This window comes from Xiphias gladius, chromosome 7 (assembly GCF_016859285.1).
Source record: "Xiphias gladius isolate SHS-SW01 ecotype Sanya breed wild chromosome 7, ASM1685928v1, whole genome shotgun sequence".
In the NCBI taxonomy this organism is placed as follows: domain Eukaryota; kingdom Metazoa; phylum Chordata; class Actinopteri; order Istiophoriformes; family Xiphiidae; genus Xiphias; species Xiphias gladius.
The window spans coordinates 24,882,777-24,900,634 of record NC_053406.1 but is presented as its reverse complement, the minus strand read 5'-3'; the positions used below and the strand labels follow the sequence as shown (position 1 = coordinate 24,900,634).

Sequence of the window (17,858 nt, the reverse complement as noted above, 5' to 3'; positions counted from 1 at the left end):
ATGTAAATGAGTGGAGAAACTTAAAATGCAAAACGCTTCCATAAACGGCACAATGACCTTCACAATCACCAGATCTCAATCCAACTAAACTCCAATGCAAAATTTTGGAGTGATGTGTTAGGCAGTGCTCTCCACTGCACTTATCAACACCACATTAAGAACCTTTTTTGTGGTCCATCTTGATTTTGATTTTTCCTGGCCTGTATCTGAGATAAGCTAATGTTGGCTGATAATATCAGCCTCACTGATGTATCATTTACTGCTCTCCTTCATTTCCCACCATTATGGTGTCCTTGAGTCAGGCACTTAACCCCCAGATGCTCCTTTCTTCTGCTAGCTGACAGATAAGACTGTGCTTATACCTGGGAAGTTCCCAGGTGTGAATCTGTGTAACTGTGAGCAGGCTGCTGCTGAAAAAGACCATGCAGCTCAGTAAACATAGCGTGGATAAAGGAAGGTTAAAGAAAGTAATAGCTGCAATAGCTGGGAGCAGTGGGATCCCAGAAGAGACAGGCTAGTGGTTGAACTCTGTTGCCAGGTAGTGCAGGAATGAGATGCTCTCCGGGAGGGATTCCCATGTTGGGGCTCCATGTGGTAAAAGGTGCGTCATGTATGCTAACTTTGTCTCTGGGAAGCCATTCACCTGGTCTTTTGCATTCATAGCAGAACGCTTAAGATGAGGGACTCGTGTAATGGGACAATGGTTGTGCTTTATTTCTGCCTCCTTACTGTAAGGCGGCTGCTGTATTAAAAAACAAAGAGCAAAAGTTCGTAGTCTATTTCCCTATGAGTACAGAGTTTGATGTTCATAGGCAACATTAAATAAAAAGTGGGACTTTAAAAGTGTACTATATGCATTAATAAAGAACAAAACCCTAAACAAGGGGTTACAAAGTGCTAAATTTTTTGAAGTCCATATACAGTATCAACATACTCAGCTATATCTATCTATCTATCTATCTATCTATCTATCTATCTATCTATATCTATCTATATATATATATATATATATCTATATCTATCTATATATATCTATCTATATCTATCTATATATATATATATATATATATATATATATATATATATATATATATATATATATATATATAGAGAGAGAGAGAGAGAGAGAGAGAGAGAGAGAGAGAGAGAGAGAGGGGAAGAAATGCACTGCTGGGTCCCTTAATGCCATAGCTCATTTAGACAAGCTCGGCATAATTGAAACACCACATTAGACCTGCCACAAACACATTATCAATCATACTACAGCATGATGAGAGCTGTGACATAGACTAGATTGATAAAATGAAATCGTAGTGAAGCAGTCACACCGGGCAGAGAAGCAAACATTGCCTATTATTTTCAATATCAAGCCACTACACAATTCAGGTGCTTAAATTAGATTTTGGTGTTTTTTAGAGTATCTATTTCATGCAACACCTGAACTGGTAAATAAGCTGAAGAAATTCACTTGTGAGGTGAACATAAAAATTAATATAGTATGAAGCAAAGGTCAAAAGCAGTAAGTCAGGGAGTAAAACTTAAAAAGGCGATGGAGATTAGAGTGCAAAGCATTTCAGTACGAATTATATTTAAAAATAAATCAATTAAATGTTATAAACAATATAATCAATAATTGGTTGTTGTAAGTTATGTATTCATTTTCCACTTTTATAACCGCTTGTGACATTAATATAGCTAAATGCTAACGAAATAGTTACACTAAGATTAGACAATGTCAAACTGTCTCATCGTCATTTACTATAACTTAAACTGTCCTGAAAATGGCTGTAGTTTACAGGCCGAGTTGCTGCCACGGATGAGTTCTCATTTGCAATTTGATTCCCTTTTGATTCCCCACTTTCACGTGTCCCGTCAGGCACGCCACTTTCTTGCACGGCTGTCAAGTAAGCCCCCGAAACCTTTTCACCTCGTAAAGAGAAAATGGCAGGTTTGATAATATGATAAAAAAGGAAAAGCGCAACACAGTCACCTGGCCAAAAATAATCATCAATCCCTACTAGAACGAAGTAAGTAAAAGCAGGCTTTAGACTCAGCCTTAAAAATCTCAGTGAGAGTTAAACTCCGGTGAAGATGGTTCCACCACTTACAGGCAGGAAGATCCATTACCAGCTGTTACTACTACCACTACCTCAGCTGCTATTATTACTGGGAGCATACATTGATGTGATACACTAAATAATGAATACAGACTCAGGCAAGTCCGTAACCTTGACAACCATAGCTCAGACTGCCACCAGGTGCTCCCTCCCATACTATTAATACCTTCTCCGCCAAATGACCGGGATAAGGTCGATGTGATACACACTGTTGCAGTGAATTATCCCCCTTATCTCGTGACATATGGACACACAGGGTGTTAGCGTAACAGCAGTGCCGGTGTTTGGCACAGAGTAACTAGAGATGTCATTAAGACACTTTTGTGTAGGCGGCCTTGTCCTTGGGCAGGGGTAAAAAACAATTAAGTCACGTCCACTCAGTCGCTCAGAATCCTACTAGCTCAATGCCAATCTCACGAACCAACTCCCTCACCAACAAGGCCTTAGCACACAAAGGACCCTGAAGTTCTTGAATCATAAAAGCTTTAAATGACTAAAAAAGTCCTTTTGGCTTTTGGTGAGAGGAATCATGACGTGTGATATGATTTGTAGTGGCTTTTATATTTTCAATAAAGCAAAAACTAGAAATGAAACATACCTTGAAGAAAGCGAAGCTCTGAGAATAAATATCGAGCTGTTTGTTCTGCCTATTCCCTTGGTCTCTGGTGGAGTGCCAGAAAGACAAGTGAGGACGCTACTGATGACTTGCTTTTAGTTTAAATATTAAGATATGTCTGGGGCATTTGAATTAATTCAATATAAATGTTTCCCATTAAATTGCCATTTAATTCCACTTGTTTCCTTTCAGCTGGGTATGTAGCAAGACATTGTTTCTGAGACATTACTGCCCTTATATAATGTCATAACTCGGTATACTTAAGGAATTAAAGGTGATGTGTACGTGGTAGGTGATATCAAGTGGTAAGATTTTCTTTTAAAGGAACTGCTGCTGTAAAAGCCACCCTGGCAGACTGTATTACTCGCTCATTTGCTTTTAGAGAGCTCATTAATGAGGAGCAAACGTGACAGGCTTTGCCATTAGGCGGGGTTACACACATCAAAGCTCTGTACAGAAAAGTAATGGGATAACTGAGACGGAGATAGAAAATAAATAAATAAATAAATTTGGCGCAAAGACGCAGAAAAAAATTACACCGTGACAAAATAAGAACCTAAGTGAAGAAATACAAGCAGAAAAAATGTACATGCTGCTGAACCCTACCTTGACTTCAATAAAGTCCGGCTGGCCCAAAGCAATGAGCTCCGAGTAGGCCTGCATCTCCTCCACGTTCCAGGCCTTCACCAGCGTCAGTCTGTACACCGTCCTCTGTCTCTGGAGGGACAGACGGGGGGGGGGGGGGGGGTTAGGGATGGATGAAAGAGGTCAAAAAGTGAGGGCATAAAAATGATACTGCTGTGGAAACAATGTGTTGCGTATTTAATGTATTATAGGTCAGCCATGTTCAATAAAGATATTTCGGATTTTTTTTTTTTTTTTTTTTAAATCAAACTGCCCACATATCCAAAGTGTGAAAATATAAAACCTAATGCAAGCAGTGTTGAGCGGCTTGATGCTGCTCAATGGATTCTGAGGCAACAACACATTTCTGTGACATTTTTCTGTAGATTTTATGAGAAAATGCCAACCTCTACTTGAGTAAAAAGCTTAATCTTTATAACTGAATTCGCACAGTTTCTTGCCCACTGTTATAAACCAGGATTAGATTAGGTGTTATGACACTGAGTGCTGCCATAAGATAGATGTTTCCTGTTTTGGATGAGGTGGTCCAATCACCATCTCAACTGTAAAAACTTAACAAAAAGGAGCAATGACAAAACTTTATTTTACTAACACATCAGATTAAAGCTCATACTATAGTTTTGTAAGGAAATAAAAAATGTCAATTCGACCACTTTGACATGGACATGTGCTGTGCGTGTTATTCATACCAATCGGGGAAGACGAGCATACTGTATGTTGCTATCCTCTGGCACACACTTGTATAAATCCACTAGTTGTTGCCTCAGAGAATTTTGGTCAATATTGCTATCAGTTATGTTGTTCACTTACTTTAACTCCAAACTGTCAAATTTCTGCACTAATCCTCTTTTTTTTTTTTTTTTTAAATCAGTGGCCATGGCAGTTTGCTGTTACAACATCTGTCTTCCACCAGTAACACAGCAGCACACAGTTGTCCTGTCAACCACCTACTTTTTGAGTGAATAATGCCAACGCAGTTAGGGGAAGGTTTGCGTGTTTAGCAATGGTCTGACAACTGCTGTGTCGAAACAGAAAAGCATATGTTGAGGACTTCCAAAGACCATGGAATAGCATCTACAGTGCTATGTAGCACCTTTTCCAATTCCACTTCCAATACTTTGTTAACTCCAGGTACACCAAGTGTCAATAATGTTCTATTGTGCATCCACAAAATACTAGAACTCCACAGCATTGTAAGCAAGTGAACAGGGAGAGAACTGGGGATTGCACAGAATATATACAGAGCAACCATCAGCTTCAAGTAAGAATACATAAGCAAGTTAAGTGAGCAAAGTCAGATTCAATTTTCCAAAAATAATAAAAAAAAAAGCTACAATTTGCAGGTGCACCAACCCTCTGAAGTGTTGTTTTCGTAGTTCAGAGCTGCATTTGAACTTTAGGACTTTCTTCCTTTTGCTGTTGAAGAGAGGCTATCCAAGTTATTCCATCCTTGCTGCACAAATAGATTTACACTGACAAACATTATAGGACCCTAAACTATATTTTCTCAGCGTAATTTTAATAATCTGTCAGTAAGTTAACGCATTTTAATGCAGGCCTATAAATAAAAAAAGATAATAGATTGGATTATATATCATAAGATACTTAATATATAGAGATTTGGATCAAGATCAAGGCCAAGAAAAATCTGGTCTGGCCATCCCTCTTATGTGCGCTCAGTTAACTTTAAATAAAAGTACTGAAAAAAGCTCTGCTCACAGTTCACTGGTGTAGATTCAGGCTATTGTTGTTAGTGTCCTTGTAGGAGAAAGAGGATTACTGAGAATGTGATGGAGAGGAAGAAAGGCAAGAAAAAAACAAGTAGAGGAGATAAAAGAAGGGGAATGTGAGGACAGAGGACATGAGAAATGGATAATACAAAGAAACTCGTAAATGACAATGGGAGAAGAGAGTGTACTCTTTTCCTCATTTGTTCTCTCTCTCTCTCTCTCACTGGAAGGTTATCTATAACACTAGGTTCTTCCAGCCCAGTAGGGTGGGGGATAATTGGCCGGTGGAAGCAGGGAGGTGAGGTATTTCAAACTGCCTCTATTCCAAATCTGACACTGAGGCACAACTCTATCAGTCGCACAGTGCACTGGCAGGGAGACCAGGTGGAGGATAGCTGTCAAAAGGAGAACAGAAAGGGATAAGCACTTAAGAAGGATGGAGACAGAGCCCACCATGAAATGGAGACTTGGGAATATGGAGCTGTGAAAGGGAGACGGGAGGTGGTGGGAACAGAGAGAGAGTTTATTTTTGGAAACTGGGAAGTTGCACACAGACAAACCATATTGTCACAGTGAGGTGTACACATGCATACACACAAGTACACGTACAACCCTCTGGGACAAGTATAATCATATTAATGTATAATGCTAAATAACCAGGTATGCTCGGATGCACGAATGTCACTGATCTGGTGTCGTGTTATACAGTAAAGTGTCGATAGGAAGCTTCCGGTCATAAAACTTTATTGACTCAAAAATTTGTTAAGGAAACATCGTTTTAAGATACACATGCACAAAACATATACAGTGTTCTCCATTTCACTTTATCCATGCTTGAATATGCTAAGGGCCAAACCATGTTTTACCATGGATGCGACCATACCTCTAAAATTATCATGACTGCTTCAGATCTACATACAACACCATGCAAATCCAACACACCTGTGCATTACAGTCACATATATCAGCTGTAAGACCAAAGTAGTAAGAGCTCACATTGTGCTGGCTGCAACAATGAGCAACTGTCCCACTGACGGATCGAAGGCCAAAATTGGTATTTTAATATCACTCTTCAAAAACACCTAACTTAAAAAATACATAGACAAAATATTTTCATGCCAGAAATCAATTCTAGAGAAATTAAGCCGTATAACGCTTCCATATAGTATTTGACTGAGATTTGCGCATATGATTGTTGTGTTGACATTTTCAAAATAGTCTGTGCACTGGGTATCATCCTCAGTATGTCTAGCATGTGGTGCGCAGATGAAGCTGTCGAGCCACGGAAACCTTGATATCATTAGGCAATTTTTGACACCAAGTTCAAAAGTAATTCTTCAGATTAAAGAAGGCTCACGGTCCTCTGACTGTCAGACTGTGGAGCAGTAGTCAAAATAATGAGGTCCCAGGTACTAAGCAGATAAATGTGCCGGCGGACAAAAGTGTCATTCTCTGGTCCAGCCGGACTGTTCTGTCACCCATGTGCCCTAGACTGGATTACCCTTTAGTCACTTAGAGAGTGGGAAACCAGTGATACTAACATACCCATAATGACCAGCATCCTCCATTATATACTTTTGATGCTGACAAGTTTGTTTGAATGTAGGCTTTTCATAAATTGTCAGACAGAGAGGATAGAGAACTTGACCAGTTAAAAGAATGCCAACATTATGGTCATGATGTTTTGGCTAATCGGTGTATATCATATACGTATATCACAGTAATTATAGTCTAGATTGAGGAGGATGTATGAAGATGTATGCAAACAGTTCAGGATTTAAATTGGTGCCTGGATCCTTACTGTAATGGCCTTAAAAATGACCCCAGACTTGATACAGTGCTGACAGAAATTCAACATCTTAACCTCACAGTGGTTACTGTTAATTGCAAGGCTATTGATTAACTTAATTCTATGATATTCCTGTTATTTGCCCACCCCTGCAGTTACCTCACACTGACATTTACTTGTTGGCGTGTGGTGAAAATGATGATCTTTGCAATTAGAGTGCAATGATCCGTCACCAGGGATTTTGTCTCAAGCTGAGCAGTCGCCAAACACCTCAAATCTGAGTGGTTATGAATTTGCCCGTTGTTTGCTAATGCGTTAAACAAGAGGAAGCCAGTCCATTACAGATCGGTGTGACAGAGGCTCCCTATGAGACACTTTCCAGCCCACATCTTTTCTCAAGGTCGTTTGCACCCATTTTTTCACTTTGTCTTTTTTAGGAAACATGCTAACAGAAAGAATGGCTTTAGACAAGCAGCGTAGTGGGTAGATGCAGGCTGCGATAAAGGACATTCCCTCTACTCACGAATGATGAAAAGGCCTGCAAGGTTACTGGCTGCACTTTCTTTGAAGTGCAGCAGGGGTATCTGTGGACACAGATCACACGCTTATTACAAAATGTACATCTTTGGATGTTTTAATTCTTGTGGTCATGGGAGTGCCATTATCAACACTTATAAAACTAAAATGTTACAACTTTCAAGAATCAATAAAAAGCCACCCTTCCCCACTTGAGTAAAGTGTTAAAGGCTTGTAGTGGCCTCTACCATTTATTGGCATTTTGCGGTAATCGCATGGGAATTTGGTAAATATAAAGGACACCTCAATCTGTGTTCTGTTTCTGAGAAGACTCAATCAGGGCTACAGGTCTTATCAGCCGTTCTTAGTCACTCATCCAACAATCTGTCAGAGTTGGAGATAAGAGATTACTTTCAAGGTGAGATCAAACAGATTAAAAGTGGATAGCAATATAAGTTTCTTTTCTACTCATAGGTTTAATATTATCAGTGATTCACCCCCAAATCCGGGGATGCAGAGAAAAATAAAACGATAATATTGTTTGCCGCAGCCTGCACATTTGCAAGTCTGATTTTTTGTTTTTGATCAGACCTAAGAGTACTTCATACAAGCTCCAAATAAGATACTGTGGTTTTGAGCAGCATCCCTCATTTGCTTATTAACAACCATGTACAACGCAGCCTCACAGACAAAGTCAGTGTCTAGCATAGAACTGAGCATTTCTCCATAAGACCAAGAAACCATGACAAAAACAGACCATTAAGTGCAGAAAATCCACAAGATATCAAGATAATGCTTCCAATTTCTGGCTGATACATACAGCCTTTCCATATCCCCTCATGATATAGTAAGATAAACAACATGCACTGCAGGTGAATACTGTATAAATGTGGACGTCAAAACTTGCAGCATATGCATTCCTCTCACTTCTCTCAGTTTGAGGTAAATGTTGAGGATTGGCATTCCTGCACAACCTTTGACTGGCGGGAACCTTCCCAGGATGCTATTTGCTCTTCTATTGATGAGACAGATGTGCTGTCAGAAGCTGCCCGGTCTACAGAGCCGTTCTCTCTCATTTATCTGGTTTATCTCAGATGCTTATCGACACAAAGGTGAGTGAAATCTTGATATCTCTTTAAAAATGTGTGTTTCACTGGCAGCAATCATGCAATCAGACATATTTGCTGAGTCAATTTTCTAGAATTCAAAACCTTCAAATCAGCCTGTTATAAGGCTTTCCTTTGACGGATGCAGTATGCCGATTCTGAAGATAATTTGGCACAAACAGTGAGATGATAATAACATGAAAGTACCCAGTTATGAAATGATTGCAAGTAATGAAGCAGGCCAACATTTCCGAGGGAGAATTAATTCTACTCTTAATTACAGACTCAGAAAATATTGCAAGTATCATCATTCAATGCAATTTGTGTACTTGTGATGCAGAATTACAAGGGCGAGATAATTAAAATGACTTGATCAAGCTTGAAGTAATAAGATATTCTAAGCTGGGAGAACACAAAAGAGAATGCTTTATGGGTATAAAAAAAAGACAAACTACAGAATTCTTTTTTTCAGTGACGCTAAAGTTACTTCAATCGAATAGACTATAAAAATGGCATAACCTCGTAACTCTTCATTGTTAGCTGACACGGTGCAAAACTGCCAATTATCACCACAAGTGTGTTTGACGGTGAGATACATGACAGAAAAGCTCTCAGATCTTTCAACCTCTCAGCTCTTCTGTTTCTCTAAATATCAAGTCCTGGTTTTTGCATGTTTAGCAAACTGTCACTGCCCAGCTACCTGAGCACAGAGTGAAACAAAAGCTGCATGTTTACATTTTTAATGTGAATTGGGATAAATCTGGGTGCTTAATGGGCCATGAGAATTTAAACACATAAAAACAAACCTGAACACTGCTTGAACAATTTATTTAGTTTTACCCAGCTTGCTGCACAATGCCTTTTTGAGCCAAGTCCCATGTTATTATAAAAACCTACTGACAATGCATTATTTATAGCTATGAGTGTGAAGCCAACCACAAACTTTAAGAAATCAAACAAGCAATTTATGGGGAGGATGTATTTATTAACAAAAAGTGAATATCGACACCATACAGTACATGCAATGGCACTCACTCTGCATGGTTCAGGCATAAATGTACAGCTTTAGCATTTTGCATACGCAATTGTTTCCCACAATTAATTCAGGTAAATATGACTGAGCAGACATATTCTTTTTGAGTAGCACCTTAATTCACAGTTCAACCTCTTGTTCACATTCTCACTTCTCTAACATCTCGGCTGGAAACCAAACTTTATCAATGGACAGCTTACCTTCTCTCCCAGGGCCTTGAGGCTGTCCAGGAAGCGTGGCCAGAAGTCCTTGAAAAGCGGCCGGTCAATCTTCTTCAGACTGTCTTTGGTGCTCGCATCCACACTCACATACAACTGAGTAACTGGCACCAGGCTTCTGGAAATTACAGAAAATATGGAGGATTCAGGAGGATAACAATGATCCAGTTTGTGAGAGAAAGAGAGTCTGACAAGAACGGTAGTAAAACAAAAACCGACAGGCATTTAAAAAAAAAAAAAAAAAAGAATACATCTCTGTTCATAATTTTTCCCAAGTCCCAGTGTCCCTCAATGTTATCAAACCTCTACATACTAATAAGAAAGCACAAGTGGTTTTCTGTCACCTGTCTGAAGCATGCAGTTCAGTCTGGGACAAGACAGAAAACATTTGGGCTGAATATAGATCTGTCGTTCAGCTCCACTCAGAATACCTTTCTCTTCCCATCTTGATTCAGTAACATACATGCAACAGCATGCAGTCAAACACTCTGTGTACTCATGCTAAAAGCAACAGATCCGTTGCATGGGCAGATGAAGGCAAAATGGGAGACGGGGTGGATAAAAGGGAGGGAGTGAAAGTCTAAAGTTTGCTTCTCATCAATATTAATTAAGTAAAGACATTAACTTATTTCTGTGTAGCTGCACGCACCAGCGCAGTAAACAGAACCAGAACCAGAAAAGTAAAAGATTCACACGACTGAAACAAGAAGAACACTACCCTTGTGTCTTCAGACGGGAGATAAAAAATATCTGCTATACAAGAGAGGAAATTATATAAAGAAGCAAAAATAACCAATTAGCCAAATGAGCAGTAAGAAAAAAAAAAAAAAAAAAATAGAGAAATTCAGTTATTTCTGCTTCTGGAGAATCTCCTTAAACAAAAGCAGTTCCCCTTATCAAGACAGCACTGAAATAGAAGCTCAAACTGAAACAGCTAATATCTAACCCGGCGGCTCTGGCAGAGAGGAAAAAAAATGGCTGATGCCTGCTGTCCTTATCTTCAACCTGCTCCAAGAGTATATGACAGGTCTGCCTGTGACACGCTAGTTAGCTGACATATCGGATATGGCACTGGATATCTTGATGACAACTTGCAAGGCCTCTAGACAGTGGCATTAAGCGTCATCTCTAGATGTGAGGTTAAAGGGCGTGGAGAGTGGCAGAAACCAGGGTAAAATTCTGGACATGAAAACGTAAGGTTTATGTCAAACAGGTCAAGAGACATATTATCTTCAGTCTAGGTTGTTGAGAAACTGGCAACTGTATTACTCTAACGTCTGCCCAAACATCAAAGGTCAGTGATAACTTCCTGGTCTATAGTGAAGTGAACAACTGGTTCAATAAAATAAAAAAACATAACATTTCAGTCTAGTAGCTGCTGGTCTGTTGAAAATAAACAAGTCACTAGAATGATCCTACACAGAATTGTCAAATTCATCCCTGAATAAAACTTAAGTGCATAATAAAAGCTTTGTGAGCTAACATCATTGGTGATACAGTAGATGTCAGCTTCAACATGTTGTATAATGCTGTATAGCAAGTTGTTCAACACTTTATACTACCCACTTTACATTTGATGGAAAAACAAGCTTTGTTTTGTTTATTTATTTTTTTACACAAAGGGACGTCTGAGAGGGACAACTACAGTGCTGTGTTGACATAGTTTGATGAGTAGAAGCTGCAGTGCTAGGAATAATGACACTCTGAGGTCACTTCAGCATGTTCCCACCTCAGACACAGAACTTTTCCTGCTTATACTCACAAACATTGTCTTTATGAATTTTTTCATACAGTTAACTGTAGGTGCACAGGGTACGTGCCTCCAGGAACTGTGTTTGTGGTGAACTCCTCTGTCAAAAAAAACATGGATGTTGAAAGGGCAGACCTGAACTCTTGTAGCTGGGTCACAATTTGCAATGAAGCATTTCAGAGAAGTCATACTGAGCACTATTAAACTCACAGAACGCACAAAGTGGGTGTAGACTGAACCTTTGATCCTTTCTGCTAGGGAACAATGAAACTGGTAAGACACACTCATGCTCCCTACTTTCCAATTCATCCTGCCAGACGTCAAGGAGAAAGGCTTGTGAAGGCAGGGAATAAAAAAGTACAACAAAAACATTATCCAAAACACATTGACCGGACTGTATATTTTGAGAATAAGAAAGAAATGGTAACAAAAACAAGATATGCGTGTCCATTTTGTCTCTACCTGATTTCCTGTGGGAACTGTGCGTTGGTGACCAGGAAACTGGAGATGTGGTGTGAGTGGAGGAGGCGGATAAAGGTGTTGATTTCAGGGTACATGATTGGCTCACCCACCAGGGAGAGGGCACAGTGCTTGACCGCCAAGCCCTCCTCGTATCTCTCAGACTTCACTCCAGGGACACCTGGGGGGGAGAAAGGTCGGTGGCTGAGCAGATGAGAGTTTTGAAGTCGATTCCACCTTGGACTTAATCAGTGTCTCCCAACAATAAAATCAGGGGCCTCACATGTGGAAGCATTAATCACAGAATTGCCAGTGCAAAGTGAAAAAAAGTGTGAGAAACAGCATGGGGTCAGGCTTTAAAGTGAGGTCAAACCGAGCAATTACATATAACCAAATAGGCACAAGAGAGACATGTGCTGCTCATGAAAAGTGAAAAGGGGAAAGGAATGGATGGGAAGCGAGGGGAGGGGGTGGAAATAATATTAGGTTTGAGCTTTGGGAGTTCAGCCCAGAGCTCTCTTCCAGTCCCTCTCTCCTTTCATCCACAGGGCGGTCTTGGCCTCTCCCACTATTCAACGGATCCACCAGCACAGACTACAGGGTTGCTGTAAAAATATGCTCAGCGTTGGTTCAAATGGGAAGTGTAAGTAGAAGGACAAAAGTTCCTTGCTGTAAATTTGTTTAATTTCCTGAGTCAATAAAATTACTTTAAGAGAGAGGAACCAAGTCTCATTTTCCATTACTTATAGTTGTGCTAAAGGAAATCATGACTGTGGAATCGAGGAAAGTCCATGTCTGGATCACAACCATAGGCCACCGAATTTAAATAAAATTTTACATAAATTACTGTACATTGGACAAGTCAACTTAGATTAACGAACAAAATCACCTGGGACATGACACCTAAAATTGCGGGAGAGATGATGAATACTTTATTTTTTTATGTTTATATGTAGGATCTTTGATTTTTATCAAGTCTGCTGTCGGGATTTGGGGGTGTGGGAAAGTAAGCGGTGTCAGGTAAAGTAACATAAATGCAACAGCATCACATAAGCCCGCTTTCGGTTGGCAGTATGAAGTATTAAATGCTGTCTGACAAGGCAAGAACTTGATTGAGACGGCGAATAGACAAATAGTAAAAGCTTAGGGACACAAGTTTCATACACTGTCACAAAGATTTTATGTTATATTGCTCTAGCTACGGCAAATGCCATTTAAGCGTAGATGCAGTGAATCTTAATTAAATAAAACTTTGGACTGTTGCCTTTATATGCTTTATAAACCTGTCTATGAATTATTGATAAGTTTGCAACATTCTCTATGAATGAACCACGGAAAGCAACTGCTACTGTGCTGCTTTTCAAGGAAAAATGACATCTCACAACAAATGCAAAGACATCAAAAAGTAAGCTGTCCCCCAGGAGAAATCCCACTTAAGTCTGTTCATAAAAGCCAGCTCAGGAGGATGGTGTATGTGTCAAGACAAGTGTATGAAATCTCATTAAAAGTAAAGTCTACCAGCAAGGACATTGGACTCTACTACAAACTGTATAATGATGGTTACAGAATTAGAAGCCACAGGATCGATTCAAGAGATGATATAATCAAAGACCTTCGATTTCCTCTGGACTTCACCTTCACTATCTTTGGTGTGACACTCAGTCACTCAGTCAGTCACAGACAGACATCGTTTGGTCCCTGCAGTTATTGAATGGTAATATCTCAGAGTGTCTTGGGTTTGCCTAATTGGACCAAAGATTTTCCTAGTCGATTAGTAGTCATTAGTTTCATGCTCTCAATTGACTAGTTGTAGCATGTTATGATGTTAATTTAATTACTTAAATATATATATTTCTTGGGGGGTATCAGAAAAAAGACATTAACGAGAACACCATTTCATGGGGTTTTTCAAGGTATAAAATCAACACGGACAAGAATATCACTGAACACACCAGTCCACTGAATGACCCAAAATAATCAGTGGGATCTGGGCTGGACTCTCACAGTCAGGTAGCGGGATCCGGATATTAGATACTAGTTTTAGTCATCAAAATCACACTAATATCTTTACAGAAGAAGAGCCTGACAAACAAAACTGAAGTGACAAGTCGCAGGGCAGTAAACTCCATATTTTTACATTTAAAACTGCTACTTGATGAGATCTTTTAGGCAGTAGATTATCAGGTAGTCAGAGCAGAACCAATCCGTTTAATCACACAGAGGCTTTCAGAGGCATTGGCTGGATAGTTCATCGCGTTAGACCTTGTAAAATGTATCACTGTCAATTGTAAATGGAGTTGAAGGCTGCCTAATGTGATTTCTTTTAGTGCAACTGGGAAAAAGAAATTATGGATGATAATAACAATATAGGATTGTGCTTTGCTCTAGTATGTATCTAAATATTATTGCAAAGCTTTGCTTTATTTTCTGCACGAAACATCGTAACTGTAATCCTTTTAGTGACAAATGCGTTGTTTTTTTTTACTCTAAGTAAACTAAAAAGCAGCTCATGTTCAACATAAGTTAATGTTCACTATTGTTCCATTATAATCACATCAGGAAGTTACATTTTCACAGATGAAATGCATTATAATACATTATGAATGAATGCTCTGAGAACGATGTTGGTAGCCCTTTAAAGATGATATGTCTCAGAAACTTTTAGCATTTGGCATCTATATCATTTCCTGATTACAATGGCTTAGCTACATTTTAATGGGATTAGCAGTGGCCTTGAGGTTAGAGAGGCAGCCATCTGACTGTAAGGTCAAAAAGGCTTTAAGAATACTTTGGCTAGAGCTACAGTCATACATGTCAATCTTTGATGTCAATGTACTGTAGATTTTGTGTATTTTGCAAATAGTAAGGGTATGCTTTAACCATGACATTTTTAATTGAGGCCAGTGTAGACATGGATGCCAAAGGAAAGTGCTGGTACAGGCTTTTGTATGAGTTATACCAAAAACAGAAAAGAAATCAACAATGAGCTGAAAGAAACTTGGCAAACTGAGTTTGGGGTCGACGGGGATGGTCTTTGGGTCTTTGTATGTGAATGTGTGTGACTGTGGCAAATTAAATGAAAAAACAACATAACATGTCTTATTAAGGTGTTGGGCCTCCACCAGCTGTCAGAACAGCTTCAGTGCACCTTGGCCTAGATTCTACAAGTCCCTGAACCCTGAACTGGAGGGATGGAACAACATTCTTCCAAAAGATATTCCCTCATTTGGACTTTTGATGATGGTGGTGGGGAGCGCTGTCCACTACGTTGGTCCAAAAATCTCCCGTAGGTGTTCAACTGGGTTGAGATCTGGTGACTGCCAAGGCCATAGCATATGATTCACATCACATTCATACCCATCAAAATGTTCAGTGGCCCCTTGTGAATGGGGGCATTTTCATCCTGTTCCTCCACTCTGACCACTTTGTCAGCCATCTGTATATAGCAAAGGACCTCCAAAATCTATTCAGTTCATCCTTGAGACTAAATGAACATTTTGTGCCACATTTGAAGAAATTCGTTCCCTATTGCGTTCACAAGAATGGGATGGACAGACAGACAACCCAAAAATATAATGTCTCTCGCAACAGGCGTAGCAGCGCAGAGGATTAAAAACCAAGAGTTAACATTGGAGCATAACTGTGAAATAATGAACAGGATGCAGTTTGGACTGGGGCAATGCAAGACCTTAATGTTTTTCTTTTTTTCTATCATTGTAAATTGAATGTCTTCAGCTTTTGGACTATTGGTCAGACAAAACAAGCAATTTTAAGTCATCTGACGTTTTGGGAAACTCTATTGGGGGTTTTTCATCATTTTTTGACATGTTATAGATTAAATGATTAATTGTTCAATTGAAAAAGTTACCAATAGATTACAGTTAGGGCTGCAACTACTGTTTAAGTACTAATTCTAAATTTTTGAAGATCTTGTTTTAAACCTTTATATCTGAATGGAATACCAACAATTTTCCAATTAGTATTTGTTTGCTTTAATAAATGTCTGATAAATGTGTCATCACCTTGTTTTGACAACATTTCTCAAAACCTCTCAAAAAAAAAATCTTCTTAGGGAATACTCAGTGGATGATCGCTATATTCTGTTTTGACTGAGATTTAGGAACCCCACCAGCCATCCTCAGCCGATGCTGGTAGCAGCCAGAGAAATTAGTTCCACATGCCAACAGTTTTAGTTTAAGTCGTACAAATAGAGCCCAAAAATGTGGGCACAGATGGGGTTAATTGATCTATTACAAACCATTACTGTAATTCCAATTTAGCTGGAATTCTGAAAGATACAGCACAAATGTTGATAGGTTCTGAGAAAATAAAGAGAGTGAAGTTGTGAAAAATAAGATGCAGTGAAGGTGCCAGACGGGGAAATTAAATTGTGGGTGTGTGGAGCTTGTGTGGGTCGAGAAGTGATTGATGAGGCACTATAGCAAGAGTGTGACGAAACGGCAGACCAACCATCAGCATTTTGATCTTCACTCTGCGTCATTACACAAAGGGTTGCAAGAGGTCATGAGCAGTAAGTTGAAGATTGTAAGCAGGCAAAGTTTGCATGACAAAGAGGCTGTATTGATTCTGCTATTATGTCCGTGTTCATTTCTACCAGAAGGATTACAATTTACAATGTGCACTCAACAGTGTAACTGATAGATAAACAAATAGCCAGACAGACTGCTAGAGAAACAGCGCTATAGACGTGGAACAGTAGAGAACAATCATGTTTTACATGTGCTACCTGCTAAAGCACCAACCTCTGAACTGTCGAATCATGTTCTGGTGCTTCTCCACGGCGTCCTGCAGGATTTTCTCAGCAGGGTCCATCTTCCAGCGCCACTCTGTGCCCACAGGGTTGGTGTGATGTCTGTTAGTGGGGCAGACGGATAAACAGGTAAGAAATAAGAGCAGACATTCTGTAACCACTCAGTTACGTATGCGACTATACCAGTTCTCCACTGCCTGCCGGAGAACTTAGTATCAACCGACAGCCAGTATCGCTCCAGGGCATTACTCTGATTTAGACAGATCTAGGCCATTAGGCTGGGGTCACAGTTAAAACATATTTCACTAGATCCAGAGGAACATCTTTCTAACAAGGTGACAAATATCAAGACCACATAAGTTTATTCACAAACTTAAAGTGAATTATGTGGGCCATGTGTATTCTCACCCTATAAAAACATAAAGTGAAACAATGCATCCTACTGTGAAAAATTGCACTTCCTTCAGGTGTTAATAACACCCTCTCACGGTCTAAGTGTGATTTCTGGGTGCAAGAACAAATCCCGAAGCATCACAAATTTCTGACAGTCTGTTGCGTGCATATGCACACATTGACACCACACATACTGGCCTTGCCCATCAAAGCTAATTCCACCTGTTGCTACAGAGAGGTGAATGGTGAGGGCAGCTGCAAAAATACATGTGCGCCCTGAAACTGCTTGCTTCCTGTCATCTCACATAACTACCTCAAGTGAGACTGCCATATCTGTGGAGACAGGGAAGCAGTTCACCACAGCACATTCTGACAGCGACCTTTCAGTGATCAACACGGTCGCCTTTTCAAATGGAACTTGAGGGGAGTAGAAGGCCCAGTCTCTCACCAACGTCATCCTGAATCAGAGTCCACCTTTAGGCATAGCAGTTGTGCTGGCTATTAGTCTCCTGCACGTAAATAATTCACTTGTTTGCCACAGAAAGATCACTGATCAATGACAGGGAGTGGTCTTGACTAACAAGGTAAAAAAGTTAGGTTTAGACAAGGAGAAAACTAAACATGCAAGCAATAATCCCCAAATGCTATAAAAATAGATTCCCTGCCTACTTGTGGTAGATTCCAGTGTTTTCTAGCAAGGTACTTAAGACCCATA

At 39.7% G+C, this 17,858-nt stretch overlaps 1 protein-coding gene across 1 annotated transcript in view; it reads right to left on the bottom strand.

The window, feature by feature from the left end:
- Positions 1 to 17,858, bottom strand: part of tyw1 (tRNA-yW synthesizing protein 1 homolog (S. cerevisiae)) — a 53,334-nt gene that overhangs the window by 18,128 nt on the left and 17,348 nt on the right. Inside the window, exons 11-14 of the mRNA XM_040130945.1 lie at positions 16,743 to 16,852; positions 11,983 to 12,160; positions 9,753 to 9,888; positions 3,340 to 3,450 (exon numbers count right to left, since the gene is read on the bottom strand). Of these exons, the coding sequence (XP_039986879.1) occupies positions 3,340 to 3,450; positions 9,753 to 9,888; positions 11,983 to 12,160; positions 16,743 to 16,852 (535 nt within the window). The remainder of the gene's footprint in view (positions 1 to 3,339; positions 3,451 to 9,752; positions 9,889 to 11,982; positions 12,161 to 16,742; positions 16,853 to 17,858) is intronic.